The sequence below is a fragment of the Macrosteles quadrilineatus genome, unplaced genomic scaffold (genome assembly GCF_028750875.1).
Source record: "Macrosteles quadrilineatus isolate MER2022 unplaced genomic scaffold, UCM_ALF_1.0 Scaffold_1__1_contigs__length_201487025, whole genome shotgun sequence".
Lineage (NCBI taxonomy): Eukaryota > Metazoa > Arthropoda > Insecta > Hemiptera > Cicadellidae > Macrosteles > Macrosteles quadrilineatus.
Genome location: NW_026542594.1, coordinates 38048659 through 38067541, shown reverse-complemented (window position 1 = coordinate 38067541; position 18883 = coordinate 38048659). Strand labels below are relative to the sequence as shown.

Genomic DNA, 18883 nt, shown 5'->3' with positions numbered 1-18883 from the left:
GGCGTTGGCCGAGTTTATGGGTTTTTTGTGATTTTCATGATACTGTAACTTAGCTTCAAAGTAAATCTCAAAGATGAAATTCATACAGCAGTATAACAACCATAAGGGGAGATTTTGGTAAAAATTTCAGATTTTTAAACTTTGTTCCAACAAAGATATTGAGACTTAATATTTTAGTTTTTAAAAAAATTTCAGTTTTTGAAAAATTATGACTTTTAAAGGAGTTAAGTCTCATGGTTGATATTTGAAATACAAACAGTTCTACTGAGTTGCTACACACACAAAAAAAATTAAGTCTGAGATTTTATTTGTTCCAATGATATTACGGAAATGTTGCTGAAAGTCAACAGTCCCGGAAGATCAAATAATTTATACCTGTGCCGCTAGGTCAAAAACTACAATGTTTGCAGTGTCTGTAGATCAAAAGTCCCAGTAAGTCAAATAGTACAGTCCGAGCTAAAAACGTGGTCTATGTTAAAGCAATTGACTTATTGGGAATTTGACCTAGTGCAACAGCAGTTTTAATATAACGAAATACGGTAAAATACAAGTTCAGTTTCGCTGAGTCAACAGTGCCGGAAGATCAAAAGCAATAAAAGTGAACGTCGATTCAGTGTAAAGTAGACCTCCTGCAACGCTTACTACACCAACAAAACTTGCTTTTAGTTACTTCGTGTTTTGTCATAATTAGAATAGAGCTAAAATTATCATATTTGGTACATAGCTTATCTATTAATGCTTCTTGCCAACTGTTTGGTCAACACTGTAAATAGGTATAGTTTATGTAATGAAAAGCCTTTCGTCAAAATTTGTGGCATAAAATACACGCAAGGATGATCTGAAAATTTCTGGTTATTATATATACGTTTGTAAAAGGAGATCCATTTAATTTTAGAACTATTTTATAAGTTATAATGTAGTCTACACATAAACTGTGTAAATGTATTACGCCTCGGAAGGGTTGAAACCTGTCCAAACTATCATATATATTATTAAAACGTAAATATGGTTTTTTCACATTCTGAATCAACCAGTCGACGGATTTTCATTATTTTTGTGTTGAAAGAAAGATAATTTTGAGAACTAGGGAATGTCAAAGCCATAATTATAATTAAGGGTCCCAGTTTTTTAGAAATTAAGTTTTAATTTTTTTAAAGTCTAGCAGCTGACGCTAACCTTCTAAGCTAGCTTTTAGTACAATATAATTTGCTTAGCATAACAGCTGTAAACATTCAGCATTTGTGACACAAATTCAGCATTTGGAAACAAATTTAAAGACATATTTAGAGTTGACTTATTTATACTATGTGTAATGCTGACCATTGATACATTCAATTCCTAGGTATGAGGATGGCAGATTATTTAAATTTGCATAGAAAAATAGTAGGATGTTCAAATTATTTTTTAAAGGAATCTTTGTAATCATCGATTTGTTTTAGTCCCATATAATTTGTTTTAACTAACAGCTGGTTGAATGTAATATTGTTCTATATAACTATTAGGTTTTTGGCGAATTTCCCATATAGGGAATAAGCTATTACCGTAGTACTTATGGTAACACCTGGACCCGGGACCGATTTAATTTTTCGTTTTGAGGTCCCTAGAGGCCAAAAACACCATCCGTTCAAATTCATATATACAGGGTGATCAACTCAAGGAGGCCACCATTGGGAAGTCGGAAACGGTAAGAATTAGAGAAAACATTAAATGGGGGACATTCCTTTATTTTTTGTGGCAGTTAAAAATATGATTTTAGTTTTTTTTATCATGTTTTCGGATAGAATATGCAATTTAAAAACTTTTTTAGCCTTGACACTTTTTCGATAAACCCACTCGTTTAGGAGTACAGCCTATGGAAAAATGACTTCCGGTGTACATTTTACATCATGTAGCTCCTAAAAGAGTAAGTTTAGAGCAAAATTGCAAAAAGTAAATTAGTCTTAGAATTGCATCTTCATTCCTTAAAGACTATAAAATAAAAAGTTTTCCACTTTTCAAGTTTGCCGCCATTTTTTAAAATAATATAATTTCTATTTTTAATTAATTTTATGGTCTTTTTGTAATGTGGATGCAATTGTAAGACTTTTACTCCTCGTGTTTTTGCTTTAAACTTACTTGTTTAGGAGCTACATGATTTAATATGTACACCGGAAGTCATTTTTCCATAGGCTGTAACTCCTAAACGAGTGGGTTTATCGAAAAAATGTCAAGGATAAAAAAGTTTTAAAACTGCCTATTATGTCCGAAAACATGATAAAATATAGGGTGTTCGATAAGAAATTTCAAATTTGGCCGCCATTTTGGAAAATGGCGGCTGAATTTCAAACGACTAAAATCATATTTTAAACTGCCACAAAAAATAAAGGAATGTCTTCCATTTTAAGTTTTCTCTAATCTTTACCGTTTCCGATATCCCAATGGTGGCCTCCTTGAGTTGATCACCCTGTATAGCGTATATTTATTTATTTATATATTTTTCCTGGGGGGAACCCCAAGACCCCCTCCTTTTTGGGGGGTATTCCAGGCCCCCGGTGACCCCCCCCCCCCAAAATATATGTCTAGGAGCGCCCTTGTCTTCTTTACCTATAAAACACATGGGATACAGCCTTTTCTTCACTGATCACGTAATGCGTGATTTTCTATAAAGTCTTGGAAAAATAAAAGGTAAAATAGATAGAATAAAGGTGTACTGTATGTGGTGTACACACAAATATTCATCAAACTGTGTGATATTTTGTTATTGCAATGAACAATTTGGGAGTATCGTATTGTTTAAGTCGATGGAAAATCTCTGTTGATCCTGTTTTACAAGCAAACCAAAAAGATACATTAGTCACCACTCTATGCGACATATTCTAACCAGAAAATTTTAATCGTATGATTCTATAAGCATTGGATTGCAAAGTACTTCACAAACATTATTTCAAGGGTAATAACAGTCACAATTTCCGCCGACTTTAAAAGAGTCAACTAAACTACTATACTAATGGACACACAACTAAATGAAACAACTAATGGAACAACTCACGATGTACATATAACAGTTCGATATAAGCATTGAGTATACACGTCAGTGGATGCGTGTATACCGTACCCAATGATATAAAGCAACGGTTCTTGCAATTTATTGCTTATTGTTTTTTAGAGTTGTTTTCGGACTTACTCTGTTTTCGGACGTACTCACACTCGTATAAGGTTGTCCACGTTTGTCATTGATAATGTAGCCATGTTACATGGTTACACCCGTTGTCAAGAATATGGTTACAAGTTTTCCGTCTGTTTTTGAATAGCGATACATTTTTTCACATACTTAAGAACCACCTGATTTTGTGCATTGCATGTTCGTCTCAATTTTAATTGCTTTAGTAGGCATTATTTTGGTTGATGAGGACTTCAATCGGTCCTTTCAATGATAGCTCATGAAATATAGTACTTTGTCCATTAATTTTATTGTTTGGTAAAATGGATTAAATTATCCTGCAAACCCAAATAGAAATAGTAAATATAGTATTTTAAACAAATCAGTAACATGTTAATAATGTAACCTACATTATTTCCTTGAATTGCATAACAGCAATTAACTGGGCTGATCCTAATATAAATAAATCAATATGTTCTTCATAGGCATAACACGGGTTCATAACATGAGCCGCTGGGGCTGAGCCCAAGGGATTTAAAAATGTAAGGTTGGTTTGCAAATGTACGTGACACGCTCTTTCTAATGAGACATGAATGGTCAAAATCACCTAAGAAATTCGGAGGAGTTCAACGGAAAAATTTCTTGTTGGCGTTATACAGTATGGTTGAAAAGTCCTGGATTGGCTATATTTTTTTAACAATATAGATAAAGTAGTGAGACTTGGTATATCAATAATATAATAGCCATAAATATCTACTGTCTTAAGCTATTTTCACTGTTTAATCCCTTAAGGGGGATGGACCACAAAGACTAAGACAAAATTCTTATATAATTTTAATACTATTTTACCTGTTTTTGAAATGGCGACCATACAAATGTATGCATTTTAAGCCAAGTATGAATGGAGTTGAGTGTGTGATGAGTGGAGCGATCTTGTTGTCCTGTTAGTGACTAAGGCCGACGTAATCCTTAGACACAGCTGTTAATTAATAGTCCATACAGTCAATTAATAGCAGCAGAGGTCAAGTTTGGTAGGTATCAAATAAAAGGTTTTAATTATAAAAATACATTGCCCCAAACCCAAACTCAAACGATGATGATGATGATAATAATGTTAATGATGTAGCTAAAACGTATCGTTTGAAATTTAACAGCTGAAAATAAGTTAAATAGAAAAGGTTTTGGTTAAATCCATAAAATTGTTATTGGACACTATAGTTCGGCCGCTTAGAAAACGACCTGCGCGCTAATGGTAAACCAATGCTGGAGGAGGTCGCTTTCTAAGCGGCCGAACTATAGTAAGTACTAGTGCACTTTTTTATATTGATTATATGATTATATTGATTTACTTTGGATTTTAAAAATGTGAACGTTTTATTTTATTAAAGATTTATGGTGATACGTAAATATTGTGGTGTAGTAAAGTATATTATATTGTAGTTAAGTGTTAAATTTTGAAATTTTAGGGTGAATCGAGATGAATCTTTTTTTATAACATGGGTCTCTCCTACCTACATACCAAGTTGGATACATACCAAGTTTCATAAACATCGGTTAGAAAAGTGTAAAGATAAATATTTGTATGTAAAAAATACAAAATGGCGGATATCTGGTTAACGAAACGATTTTGGAAAAAATGTTATCCTTCATTTTCTGTTTATTTTGACCCAAGGAATTACTAGGTAAAGTATCTCCCCGCTTATTTTTAACACCCTGTTTATGATGTATTCTTATAAGTGAAAAATGTAAGCTGGTAATACAGAAAGATGTTTTATAAATAATATGAATGTACTGGTGATCTGTATATTCATCTTTTTCTTGTTCTTAGAACTGTAAATTAAAAGTCCACTCAGCAGTCGCATCGTACGATGTAGTTCTTTCCATGCGTTGCGAAATGTTAAATTTGCCGTCCTCTTCAACCCAAGTTATCTATTGAACCACTGATTGTAAAAAATTCAAAAAAAATATATTTTACGCATCACACTTTTGGCTACAACTTTGCCACAGACAAAACCTCCTTAACCCAAAAACAAACAAAAAATCTCGCATGCTAACTTTTTCATGCTAGAAATCACGATTTAAAACTATTTCACCATACATATCAATTTTTATTAATTAGATCGGTAAATAGTTTAAAGTTCAACAAAATAGTCATCGAGTAGGACTAACCAAGAAGCTCTGTGCCAATTTTCAAAATTTTAGCACAACGTTAAGTACACCAAAACACGAAATTATTGAAGTCATGCGTCGAGAGGACTATCGCTGTTTTTAACAGATTATACTTTTGACCTTCCGGTACTGTTGACTCAGCAAAACTGAACTTATATTTTATCTTATTTCGTTATATTAAAACTGCTGTTGCATTAGGTCAAATTCCCAATAAGTCAATTGCTTTAACATAGACCACGTTTTTAGCTCGGACTGTACTATTTGACTTACTGGGATTTTTGATCTACAGACACTGCAAACATTGTAGTTTTTGACCTAGCGGCACAGGTATAAATTATTTGACCTTCCGGGACTGTTGACTTTCTGCAACGCGTCCGATATTACCCCTTCAAAAGTTGAAATTTTTTCGTTTTCTTATGAAATGTTGAGATGGGTTTAAAACTGTTTTTGATACACATTTCAATAAATATGTACTGATCATAATATTTAGGCTGTTTCTTTCAGATTAAAATGCTTTTTAGCGAATTTCCCTATAGGGAAGTAGCCATTACCGTAGGTCTCATGGTAAGACCTAGGCCCGGGACCGATTTACTTTTTCATTTTGATGTCCCCAGAGGCCAAAAACACCATTCGTTCAAATTTTTCTATATCTATATATAGATATATATATATATATATATATATATATATATATATATATATATATATATGTGTGTGTGTGCCCATCCGCACGATAACTTGAGTAATTTTTGTCCGATTTTGATGAAATTTGGTTTAAAGGTGTAAGGCGGGATAAACTTGAATGAGTTTGCGAACCAGCATGATCGGACCATGGGAACGGGGTTTTATGGGGTAAAAATTGGTTTTTCTCTCATTTTTGACCCCTAAAACACAAAATTTCCCAATTTATCTCTAGACCATATTAAAGAGCTTAAAAAAAACAAATAATTTAGTATATCAAAGTGTTTTTATGGTGTTTTAAGTGTTTGTGTGGTTATTGGTAACGGAGAAAATTCAAAAAATTGTAAATGAAAAATTCCCATGTTATTCTTATGAAGAATATTGAAAATGTTGTAGTTTGTTTATGGATATATTTTGATCAAACTTGGCAAATTTATTTATTTTATACTAAGCTATTAATATTTTACGAAAACACACTTTATTAGTTTTAGTTTCCTTGTGGCAGCAAACCTAGGTACTCATTAAACCTAATGTTATTTAAATAGATTTAATTGAAAATCATTCAGAGAAATGGAAATTTGCTTAGTCGGCAGGTTTGCTGCGGCGGAGGTATTTTGTTTCATCACTCTAGTGTTCATGGTTACCGAGTTATGCAAGTTAACGCAAACCCTTGCATGAGCAAAAATTTGCGTGTTCCGCAAAACAAAAATGGCCGCCATAGAAGTAACAAAAGAGATAAAAAAAATTTTAAATCACTTTTGAACCCAGAATTGATAGAGGTATTTAGGATAAAACTATTATTTATTTTAAAAATGGTCAAGTAACCCCTGTTGTCACTTGATCTTGATATGGATAGACCCAAACAGCTTGGATTTGTAATGACAATTTACCTGCTCTGAACTGACTTAATCCGCACCGATTCATACAGTTCAGTGTCAGTATCGGTATCAAACCCATAACAGGAAAGTATCGAGTACCGACGATACCTCGATACCGCTGGTATCGACAGTATTTTGTTATCGAGTATCGGTATCGGCCCACCTCTAAGTATTACCAATATAACTAATTTTAAAAGTAAACACAGCAAAATGGGAAATAATACTCATTCTATGACGAGGATTATTCTTAAATGGTAGTCTTGAGGGTTTTCGTTTTCAGTGATAGCAGCCCAAAGCTTCTTATTAAACATTTTATCTATAACAAGCCACAGATTTCACTAGTGAAGAATGACTACCTCGTTGAGCAGAAATATAATGCAAAATGCAGAGTCTTTATCTTCATTTATGCAACAGATCATTAAATAAAATTCCCAATAAAGTTTTATCACTTTTGCTCCTAGCAAAAAGCATCTATCTATACTTATTTAATCTATTCTATATTTACTTATTTAATACGTAAGCAGGTTTTTTGTGACAATTACTCCTCCGAAACTACTGAACATGTTTTTGGTGTCATTGGAAAGAGCGTAACGTGAAGTTGTACAGGAAACTTTCTTTTTAGGGAAATAATTAGCGAGTAAGGCCCTGGAGCCCTTTAAAGTTTTGTATTTCTCTATAAGATTAACATGGGAAACAAACATTGTTATGAAACTCCAGCTGTTGTCAGAAATTAAAAGTGAGAAGAAGAACATATGTTAATTGTAAACAGTCAATGTGTTTGCTAATTTAACAATTTGCTACAAACATTTACTGACTTGGTTGAAATGAAATATTTAGGTACTATTTGAATTTGGGTTGGCGTAAATATTACAACAGAAAAAAGCGAGAGAGCCTGAATAAGTTTATATACTAAAAAGAAAACTGAATTAACACTGTGCTGCATTTCTTAGTTATCATTGAAAGAGCTGATTTGCAAACTATGGGAATATAGGAAAGTCATGGAATATCACCAAGGAGAAGAAATAGAAATAATGTTTTTTTTTACAATTTATAATCGTTATTATGGACAACCTAATGCGGCTACGAGTAAGGCTATTTGTAGAAAACAATAAAAAAACAAGATCAGCTTTTGAAAAATGATCAGATATTTACAAGAAATGTTGATTTTATCGATCTGTTATGTACATCTTGAATGTTTCCATAATCTTTGAGTCGAATCTTTTAAAGTCATCAAAAATTCTGACTGTTATTCGTTTAAAATAACGCCTGTAATACTTAGCAACTGCTCGAATTCGAGCATCAGTGACACTAGTACACAAGCAGGTTTTTTGTGACAATTACTCCTCCGAAATTACTAAACCGATTGATATGTTCTTGGTGTCATTGGAAAGAGTGTAACGTTAAGTTGTGCAGGAAACTTTCTTTTTAGGGAAATAATTAGAGGGTGAGGCTTTGGGGCCCTTTAAAGTTTTGTATTTCTCCATAAGATTAACATGGGAAACAAATATTGTTATGAAACTCCAGCTGTTGTCAGATATTAAAAGTGTGAAGAAGAACATAATGTTAATTGTGAACAGTCAATAAGTTTGCTAATTTAACAGTTAGTTTGCTACAAAAATTTACTTACTTGGTTGAATTGAAATATTTACTATTTGAATTTGGGGTGGCGTAAATATTACAATAGAAAAAAACGAAAGAGCCTGGATAAATTGATATACTAAAAAGAAAACTGAATTAACACTGTGCTGCATTTCTTAGTAATCATTGAAAGAGCCGATTTGCAAACTATGGAAACATAGGAAAGTTATAGAACAACCCCAAGGAGAAGAAATAGAAATAAGGTACATACAAGAAATGTTGATTAAACGGTATATTGATCTAAGTACATCTTGAGTATTCCATAATCTTTGAGTCTAATCTTTTAAAGTCATAAAAAATTATGACTGTTATTCGTTTTAAAATAACGCCTATAATACTTGGCAATTGCTTGATTTCGAGCAACAGGGACACTAGTTATTTTAAAAGGCACAAATCAAATTACCCGATGCTGTGGGTTCCAAGGGCCTTTACAATGTGGTTGTACGAGGCTACGGCTACAGTAAAGGGATGCAGCAGTACAGCATGGAGTGCACTGCACGGGCCTGACACTGAGCGAGACGGCTGCAAACTCAGCACAGCTGTCACTAGTGGCAGCTCCCCCCGGGCATACGTAGAAGCAGCTGATATCAACATGTCTTCTGTCAGCTTCTCACCTCCTTCGCTGCGACTCTTCCAGTCTGGCAAAAAGATAGATTGAAAAAGGGAAAACCACAAATCTTAATCACCAACATTTAACAAATTTTTTTTAAAGAATCTATATTTACAGCAAATTAATCAAAACCATAAATAAAATAAGGAAAATTGATTACTCAGTTAACAAGTAGAAAACGATTTACCAGCATTCTCTTCATTTTTGGAAGTTGATGGTTGTTCATCATCCCTGAGTTCTTTTTGCTCATCCAAATGTAGCATTCTATCCTGAAGTTGAGAGCTTGTGATAAAATCTTCACCAGCTGACATGCTGAAATAAAAGATTTAAATATGATATATTTCACAGACAAATACACACTTTAATCTGAAATGGCGACTAATGTTGGTATTTTAAGCCAAGTATGAATGGAGATGAGTGTAGGATGAGTCTTGTAGTCTGGTAAGTAACTAAGGCCGACATTTTTTCCTTAGACACAGCTGTTAATTAATAGCCCATACAGCCAATGGCAACTAAGGGGCCAGGGGCCTACAGTTTATAGTTGAATCCGAACAACATTTTTTCCTTGTAATTAATGAATTGGTTTAATTATCAGGATAGCACTGCAGATAGTCGTAGTACTCACTAGTGCAGCTGTTAATCCACACCAGGGTGTATTGCATCCACAATGCATGCCTATAAATATCCACAATTCGTTACCTCCGAGTAGCTGGATTACAGGACGACGCCACCGTCCCAGTCTTAAAAATATAAAATTATGTCTAGGTATGGCTGGAATCTAAATCGCCAAAGTGCATTTTCCAAGCAGAAAATGATGGTAGGTGCGTGAGTGTAAAATGGAGTGAAATTATGAATATTTTCTACTTTTACAGACTATTTGTTTAGCCATGACCATTTATTAAAAGCCCAATGATCAAGGATAGCTGGGTCCAGTTTTAATCTCATAAGTTAACTAGAGATCTCAAGATTGCTAAAATGCTATGTGAGCACTAATCATTCAGCTACACAGACCAGAGGATTTCTGTTTGATCATGAGATTTAACCAAATCGCTTCTGGCTAGAGAATGAGCTAATCTTAGTCAGCTACTCATATCATCCATTCAAAAATAATGTTTATTAATTTTTGTGTTAAATTACACACCCTGGCGTGTCATTGTACAAATACCAATACAAACTAATTAGTATCATATTACATTAATATTAAACTTACAAAAAGACTTTCCACTAAAAATATAATTAATTACTAACCCCTCAAACACTTTTCGCGCAGCACATCGGGCAAGTTTCTCTTCCTGAGGCATATCTAGACACGCTCTGACATCTACATAGTTTTGTTCACAGATGCCTGGAAAAATGTTTCAGTATTCATTAGCAGCTGATCATTGTGTGGGAAAGAGAGAGCATATGACAAAATCCCCACATGGCCGCAACAATATGATAATATAAATTTTAAAATGTAAACATTCTCTTCTTAAAACTGTGCTTTTTACCTTCTTCATATCGTCTTGTGTAACAATTTCATTCTTTTCTCCTCTTATTTTGTTGTAAAAAAAGCCTTCTTAGGAATACCTTACTTAGGAATATCTTATCTTAATGAGAAAATAAAACCACAATATAAAATTCTGTGGTCAGCTTGCAGAGTTGCTATTATTAGTGTATTTTTGCAACACCAATACATGGTCTACATTACGCTATTTGATTTTTAACATCTGCATAACATCTGTGTAACTGCTTTTTTGTAAGGATTTAAAAAAAACATATTTTTTCCAATATACAGAGTGTTTTATAATTTCTAGAAAAGTTGCAATATTTACTGTATTTCAATTACTTTTTAACAAATTTCCCATAAAGGGAATAAGCTGTTACCGTAGTACTCATGGTAAGACCTGGACCGGGGACATATTTACTTTTTCGTTTTGAGGTCCCTAGAGGCCAAAAACACCATCCGTTCAAATTCACACACACATAGATATATATATTAGGGCCTAGTAAATGAAATAAGTAATTAAACATTTAGTACCCTTTAAGTTATTAATTTATTGAATAACTAACATGTTTCGGCTCTTAGGCCATGATCACAGTTATATATATATCCGTTAGCGGGATAACTCGAGCAAAAATGACCCGATTTTGATTAAATTTGGTAAAAACGTGTAAACCTACATTTATTCGAACGAGTTCGCGAACCAGCATGATCGGACTATGGGAATGGGGGTTTTATGTTGTAAAAATAGGTTTTCCCATTTTTTACCCTAAAAACACAAAATTTCACAATTTCGTTCCAAACCATTTTGTAGAGCTTAAAAAAAAAAAAAATTAGTATATTGAATCATTATTATGCGCCTAATGGTTACGGAGAAAATTCCAAAAACTTGTAAATTTAAATTTCTCATGTTATTCTTATGGAGAATAAGTCAACTGTTGTAGTTTACGTATATGTTCGCACTGTTTACGAACATATTTTGATCAAATTTGGAAAATACACTCATTTCTTACTAAACTACAGTATTAACATTTTATAACAACACACACTTTGTTGTTATTACCCGCCCTGTAGCAGCAAACTTAAGTACTCCAGTGGCGTCATTTCACCAAATCCTTGGGGGGGGGGGGCAAACACCGGGGGGTATGGAATACCAGCAAAATGTTTACTTATCAAAACTCAATGGTACATTTTGTTCACAAAAATTATGGAATGTCTACTTGCAGTATCCAAACTCAGTTGTATCTTTGGTTCACATTAATGGAATTCCTAATTACAGTATCTATTCAAAGTCTGCATTATTGACACGTCTAGTTCACATAAAATGCAAAGTCTACTTGCAGTATCCAAACTCAATTGTAGGCCTATATTTGGTTCACATGAATGGAATGGCTATTTGGATTAATTACAGTCAATTTTGCATCTAACTTATTCCGGTGACCATAATTGTTGGTTATTCGTTTTGTAGTAAATTATGCTGAGTTATATTAATTTAGATTGTTCTTCCCTTTTTCTCTGTACGGTATGTGTATTGTGCTGTTTAGATGATTCGCTAACATATGTTGCGTCTCTTGTTTACCATTTTATCGTTATCTTGCAAATAATGTCTTGGCAACCAATTAACCCATAAGGCCCATGTTAAATTTCCAAATGTTTCCTATTTGTACCATTTCAGATGTATACCTTTCCATGGTTGGTTACTATAATTGTGCTGAATTTGGTGCAGATCGCTTCAGCCGTTTAGGAGGAGTATTTGTAAAACAAAAGCAGGAGTGTAGTATAAGATCTTCGCTTCGCTCCGCTCAATTATTATTACCTCTTGTATTTAGAATTTGCTTTGCTCTATTTTTCTTTAATGTCTTCTTTCTTCATTATTAAAAAAAGAATCATTTGTTCAGAAGACTTATTTGCATTGAACATTCATAAAACCTCAATAACTGTTTACCAGTATTGTTGTGAGGGGTTGGGGTTTAGCCACTGGGATAGTGGAAATATTTTAACATATGTTTAAAAGCATTGTTGGTTGCCGCGCCAGTTACTGGGATTGCCGAACTGAAATATCGTGTCGACGCCGTCTGTTAAAAAGTGTTGGTGTGAGCGGCGGTCAAGCGTGGGTTAAACCGGCCCTGTGTCTATGGTTGAATGACGAGGTCAATTCTGGTTGTATCCATAGCAAGGTACATTTTGAAATCCCTGGTGATGAAAATAATGTATTTCTCTGTACACAGCTTCTTTTATGGGGTCACATATGATGTCTATGGTTGAATGACGAGGTCAATTCTGGTTGTATCCATAGCAAGGTACATTTTGAAATCCCTGGTGATGAAGATAATGTATTTCTCTGTACAAAGCTTCTTTTATGGGGTCACATAAGATGTCTATGGTTGAATGACGAGGTAAATTCTGGTTGTATCCATAGTAAGGTACAATTTGAAATCCCTGGTGATGAAGATAATGTATTTCTCTGTACACAGCTTCTGTTATGGGGTCACATATGATGTCTACGGTTGAATGACGAGGTCAATAATTCTGGTTGTATCCATAGCAAGGTACATTTTGAAATCCCTGGTGATGAAGATAATGTATTTCTCTGTACACAGCATCTGTTATGGGGTCACATATGATATCTACGGTTGAATGACGAGGTCAATAATTCTGGTTGTATCCATAGCAAGGTACATTTTGAAATCCCTGGTGATGAAGATAACGTATTTCTTTGTACACAGCTTCTGCTATGGGGTCACATATGATGTCTACGGTTGAATGACGAGGTCAATAATTCTGGTTGTATCCATAGCAAGGTACATTTTGAAATCCCTGGTGATGAAGATAATGTATTTCTCTGTACACAGCTTCTGTTATGGGGTCACATACGATGTCTACGGTTGAATGACGAGGTCAATTCTGGTTGTATCCATAGCAAGGTACATTTTCAAATCCCTGGTGATGAAGATAGTGTATTTCTCTGTACACAGCTTCTTTTATGGGGTCACATACGATGTCTATGGTTGAATGACGAGGTCAATTCTGGTTGTATCCATAGCAAGGTACATTTTGAAATCCCTAATGATGAAGATAATGTATTTCTCTGTACCCAGCTTCTGTTATGGGGTCACATATGATGTCTTCGATCCCCGGTTGTATCCATGTCAAAGTACATTTTGGTGATTTAAAATTTATTATCTATACATTAAACTTACCAATTTCCTATACTATTTTTACACTAAGGCATTTTTTACATTAATGTGTACCAATGTCCCAAATAACAATAGATTGAATTCAAATTCTTAAAAAAACTTATCATACTAAACCTACCTACCAGTAGAACAAAAATGGTGGCTTGAATGTATAAATTAAGTTGTACGCACCTTTTTTCCTATTCCAAAAAGCCTGTTAGAGCTGGCTGGGGCTTAGGGGTGCCAAATGGCCAGTTTGGGAATCAGAAAGTCTCTGTGGAGGTAGAGATTGGTCTTAGAGCAAGAAGGTCTATTTTAAGTATCATATAATATCAATCCAATATCTGAACAATTAGTCAGGGAGAAAAGGTAAACTTTATTTAGTTTAACACATTCGCTGCTGAAACCTTTAAACAGGCGCTTGCCAATGGCGGCAAGGCCCGGGCGGAGCCCCGACGCGCTAACTGAATCAGCGATCGCTATTGGTATTGAAATATCTCAGTAAGACGAATCACAAAAGAGCAGTGGTGATTGTTCTGCGTTACTCCGAAAGTGGACGTAGTTCACTGAAACACCCAAAGGTAGCAGCACTGCCTGGATCAATAACCAGAGTCTTTGTAATATGGCTCGAACTGAGAAAATACCCGAAAACGGGACAAAAGCATTGCCAGACGGGATTTTACGGGCAATTTTTGTACCAACCTACACCAGAATAAAGCTCGCATTATAAGCTACAGGCTGGTAAAGATTACAATGTTCCCCGACAATGGCTGAGCTCACATTGAAACAATAAACATGACATGGCGCGCTCCCCCACCCGTGGACCCCCCGCTGCTCAGCTGAGACGCGCGGGGTCCACCGGTGGACCCGCCGCATCGAATGTGTTAAAAACAAAGTTTTGTATTTTGAAATACTAACTATACTAGGGACCATGAGAGTCTGCAGTTGGCGGCAGCCAATACCTAGACTGGACTAGCGCGACGGTGCAACATCACCCGTTCACTAATTTTCAACACTAATTAAAATGTACTAAGCAATACAAGAGCTCGCCCTGTGGTCGAAAACTCAACCAAAAGTATGCTTTGTGCAAACTTCTCTATTTTCAACCCATGCTGTAAATAAAACATGTGATTGGAATTTCTTTAATTTGTTTTGATTTTCTGTTTATATTTTGTTGTTATTTCATCATCCAACATGGCAACCCATAAGAATAAGAATATGTTTAAGGCACTTTTTTTTTTATTTAAAATTCATTTTTCGTGCTTATTTTTGAGCCTATTTAATTTATAAAGAGATTCTGCACATCTACAGGAAAATATCTTTAATTTGGTACCAACCGCGTGTAATTCGGGTCCAGTAGTATAGTCAGGCTAGCTGTCATAAGTTTTGCAACAGTTTTTTAGTATATAGGATTTTCATATTAGCTGGTACAGTAGACTCCCTCTCATCAGGACTCTTCGAGACCGAGGCCAGGATGGCCGAATTTCCTGAGGGCTCTGCCCCACAGGCTGATTCCACAGGCGCCTGGCATGCTTCAAATGTTTAAATGATTTAATTTAATTTAGTATGTGAAACAGCTGGTCAGTACAATGAACGTGTTTGTTTATTTACTCGAATAAGATGTTTGTGACGCTTTATGTAGATTGAGAAGGGTTATGTTTGGTTTAAAAGTGAGGTTGTATATACGTTTTGTAAAGTATTGCTCAAAGTTTCATGTTTTAATTTATATAGTAAGCTACACGTGAAGAGGCTTGACTAAAATTGCAGAATTGTGGTAAAACATATAATTTATGAAGCATCAATATGAAGCAATTGGTGCTATATTACTACACTAAGGTATGTTGTCATATTCTTATGAATCTATTAACATCAAAAGTAGGGGTTTGAAAGTAAGTAGGTTTACGATTTTAAATCCTAGTTTATATTTTCAAACTAAATCATAGAGTTGCTGTATTTTAAAACACACATCAGCACTACTTTAATAGCTCTCTAGGTCACATTTTCTTCCCGTTGCAAAGCACGGTTATAGCAGCTTGTTTAATATTAATTTGGACTTCAGAAAAAGCATATAGATTTTGAAAGTACAGCAGTTGTTTAGTTAGGTTATATTAGTTTAGAACAGTTCTATAATTAATTTATCTTATTTTTGTAAGAGGTATAATAACAAGGTAAAAACTAAAGCTAAAACTAACCATATGGCATGGAATACAGGAACTGGAACTATTAGTAGCATTTATCTGGTAAATTTAAGTCAGAATTTTTTAGAGCTGCAGACAAAACATTACTATACACATATAAACCTACATAAAGGCAAATTCTGACATTTTTACGCAACAAAAAACACCTGTTAAATAAATAACACGTGGCAACCTATTTTTAACCAATTATATAGATAGGTCTACAGTTTAAATCCAATGAGTTTCCAATAAAACAGCAATTTCGTAAATCTGTAGGATAGTTTTTGAAGTGAAATAGGGGGGGATTATTTTCATACTGATTACAAGTTACTGACAACAAACAACCATTCATTGAATACTAGGAGTGTGCGAATAGTGATTTTCAACCTCGAGCCGAGCTATTTTAAAAATTTCGAGCTTGAGCTTTTTGAACCGAAGTTTTTTAACCTCACCTGATATGAATTATTATGCCTAATTTTACTTTCTAAAGATGTAATAGGCTAGTCTGACTTTTACAGATTAAAAGTTTTTTTTTATATTTTTTATAACCAGCCATTAGTTATATACTCCAAGAGTAGTACGGAAAAATGTTTTGTGTTTTAATCAAGGATATTGATTCAGTATTGAAAATGTTTTAATCACCTAAAATGTAACTTCTTACATTTCTTGTTTCAAATGTCAGAAATGTTTAGATATTCATTATGTTGTACTTATTAACTGATTTATTTATTTACTAGCAACAGAGCCCGTTGTGGTTAAATACAACGGTCTGTAGTAAAATAATGGTTGTGAAATCCATAAACCACTTTACTCACTAATATTAATGGTACAGATTAAGCACATAACATTAGAATCGCATACTTAATATAAGGAACTCGCTTTAAACACAAATGCAAATTGTTAACAACAATATTTAATCAAAGAAAAATCAATTAAATAACAATATAACAATAAGCTGTTAAATTGTTAACACATGTTTCGTATGTTTAGATTATGCATACTGGTAAACCAATTATTGCCATCTATAAAATTAATTGGTTTTTCTTTTCTGAGTCGGGTTAAAGGTCTTCTACCCGACCGATTTTCATAATTTTGGCCTTAAACTAAAGGTATGGACGCACCACGGATTTGCCATCAATCATCGGCATTCATTTTGACGTATAGCCTATATTGAGTTATGCACAAAATGCGCCCCTGTACATTTCTTATGGAAATTAAATTTGTTTTTTTTTTTAGTTCATTTGGCTTTTCTCACAGCCTGATTTTCATAATTTTGGTCTTAAAATAAAACTATGCAAGTATATATTTGTCATCAAGCATCATTATTAATTTATCTAATGTATTACTCAAGAAAAAATATAAATAAGATTTTTTTGATTTTTTACTTCAATTAAATATGTATTCCAGCAGTTCTAATTAATTACATTACCCTATATGTTTTGGTCTAAAAACCTTTAGTTAAATACCAGCTTTCATTTGAGCTATTGATTATTAAGATTCCAATCTTAATAATCCTACCTAAAACACACTGCTGAATCACGAATCAACAATAATTATAATCGTTTAGGTACTTATCTGCAATCAATGATACATAACTCAATTTTTATTTAGGTTATTTTATATGTCTTGGTCTTCAAATACTTCAAAGGCGTTCACTTGAGATATTGATAGTTTTAATCAGTTAAGTTAAAGAGTCCTGAATCGCTCAATCAGAAAACATAAATTTAATTAAATCTTAGAATGGAATTTAGTTTTAGATATATTTACTCAATTCTAATTACACTATTCTATTTGTTTTGACCTAAGAACCTTCAGTAAAATACCAGCTTCCATTTGAATTATTGATTATTAAGATCTGACGTACCTAAAGCACACTGCTAAATCACGAACAACCCAATAAAAAAAATGGAGTTCTTTATCATCGATTTATAGTCAAACGGTCTTGCTTTCAACCTCAACAGGAACTGTCAGACTTTGACGGGTTTCACCTAGTAAATCTAAAAAAAATCAAACTTACATAATTATTTGCAAATCTACATGAATTAGGCTTTCCAATGACCTATTAATGAATAAAATCGGTTCAGTAGAACTGTAGATTTAATTGTACAAAATCTTTAGTTCAGTATTTTCTCACCATTATAAATTGGGAAGTTGCTTAACGTTTTTGCACATAACTTTGACATGGTGAGGAAATTGTCCAAAGTGGAAGGTAATATTCTGAAAGAGAATAACATTTCCTACAAATTACTATCATGTATTTCTGGAAAATACTCAATAAAGGAAGCCTAAAGTTGGCTACAAATATAAACTTGGAAATATAAAGTTGGAAAAAAGGCGTTTTAAAAGTAATATTGTTTATTTTTATCGTTTTACCTCAAATATGTAATAAAATCTATTTTTCATAATTATTTGCAAATCTACACGAATTAGGCTTTCCAACGACCCATTAAGTAACAAAATCGGTCCGGTAGAAGTCTAGATTTAGTTTTACAAAGATTATTGCCAATATCTTTTAAATGGAGGGGAAATCGACCAAAGTGGATGTGATATTCTGAAAGAGAATAAAATTTACTACAAATAACTACTATGCATTTCTTGAAAATACTTAGTAAAGGCAGCCAAAAGCTGGCTACAAATAGAAACTTGAAAAAGCAGTTTTTAATGTATTTTTGTTATTTTTACTTTTTTACTACAAAGATTTAATAAAATCACACTTTCATAATTATTTGCAAATCTACATGAGTTGGGCTTTCTAATGATCCATTAGTTAACAAAATCGGTCCAGTAGAAGACTAGATTTAGTTGTACAAAATTTAACAAAAATATCCCTAACTCTGTATTTTCTCATTACTATAAATTCGGAGGTTGCTTACCTTTTTTGCAAATAACTTTTAAATGATGAGGAAATCGACTAAAGTGGAAGGTGATATTC

The 18883-nt window shown here is 33.6% G+C and overlaps 1 protein-coding gene across 1 annotated transcript in view; it reads right to left on the bottom strand.

Annotated features, from left to right (window-relative positions):
* LOC128982767 (wolframin) overlaps positions 1–18883 on the bottom strand; it is a 166899-nt gene that overhangs the window by 80207 nt on the left and 67809 nt on the right. The window contains exons 4-6 of the mRNA XM_054401727.1: positions 10364–10460; positions 9303–9427; positions 8909–9143 (exon numbers count right to left, since the gene is read on the bottom strand). Of these exons, the coding sequence (XP_054257702.1) occupies positions 8909–9143; positions 9303–9427; positions 10364–10460 (457 nt within the window). The remainder of the gene's footprint in view (positions 1–8908; positions 9144–9302; positions 9428–10363; positions 10461–18883) is intronic.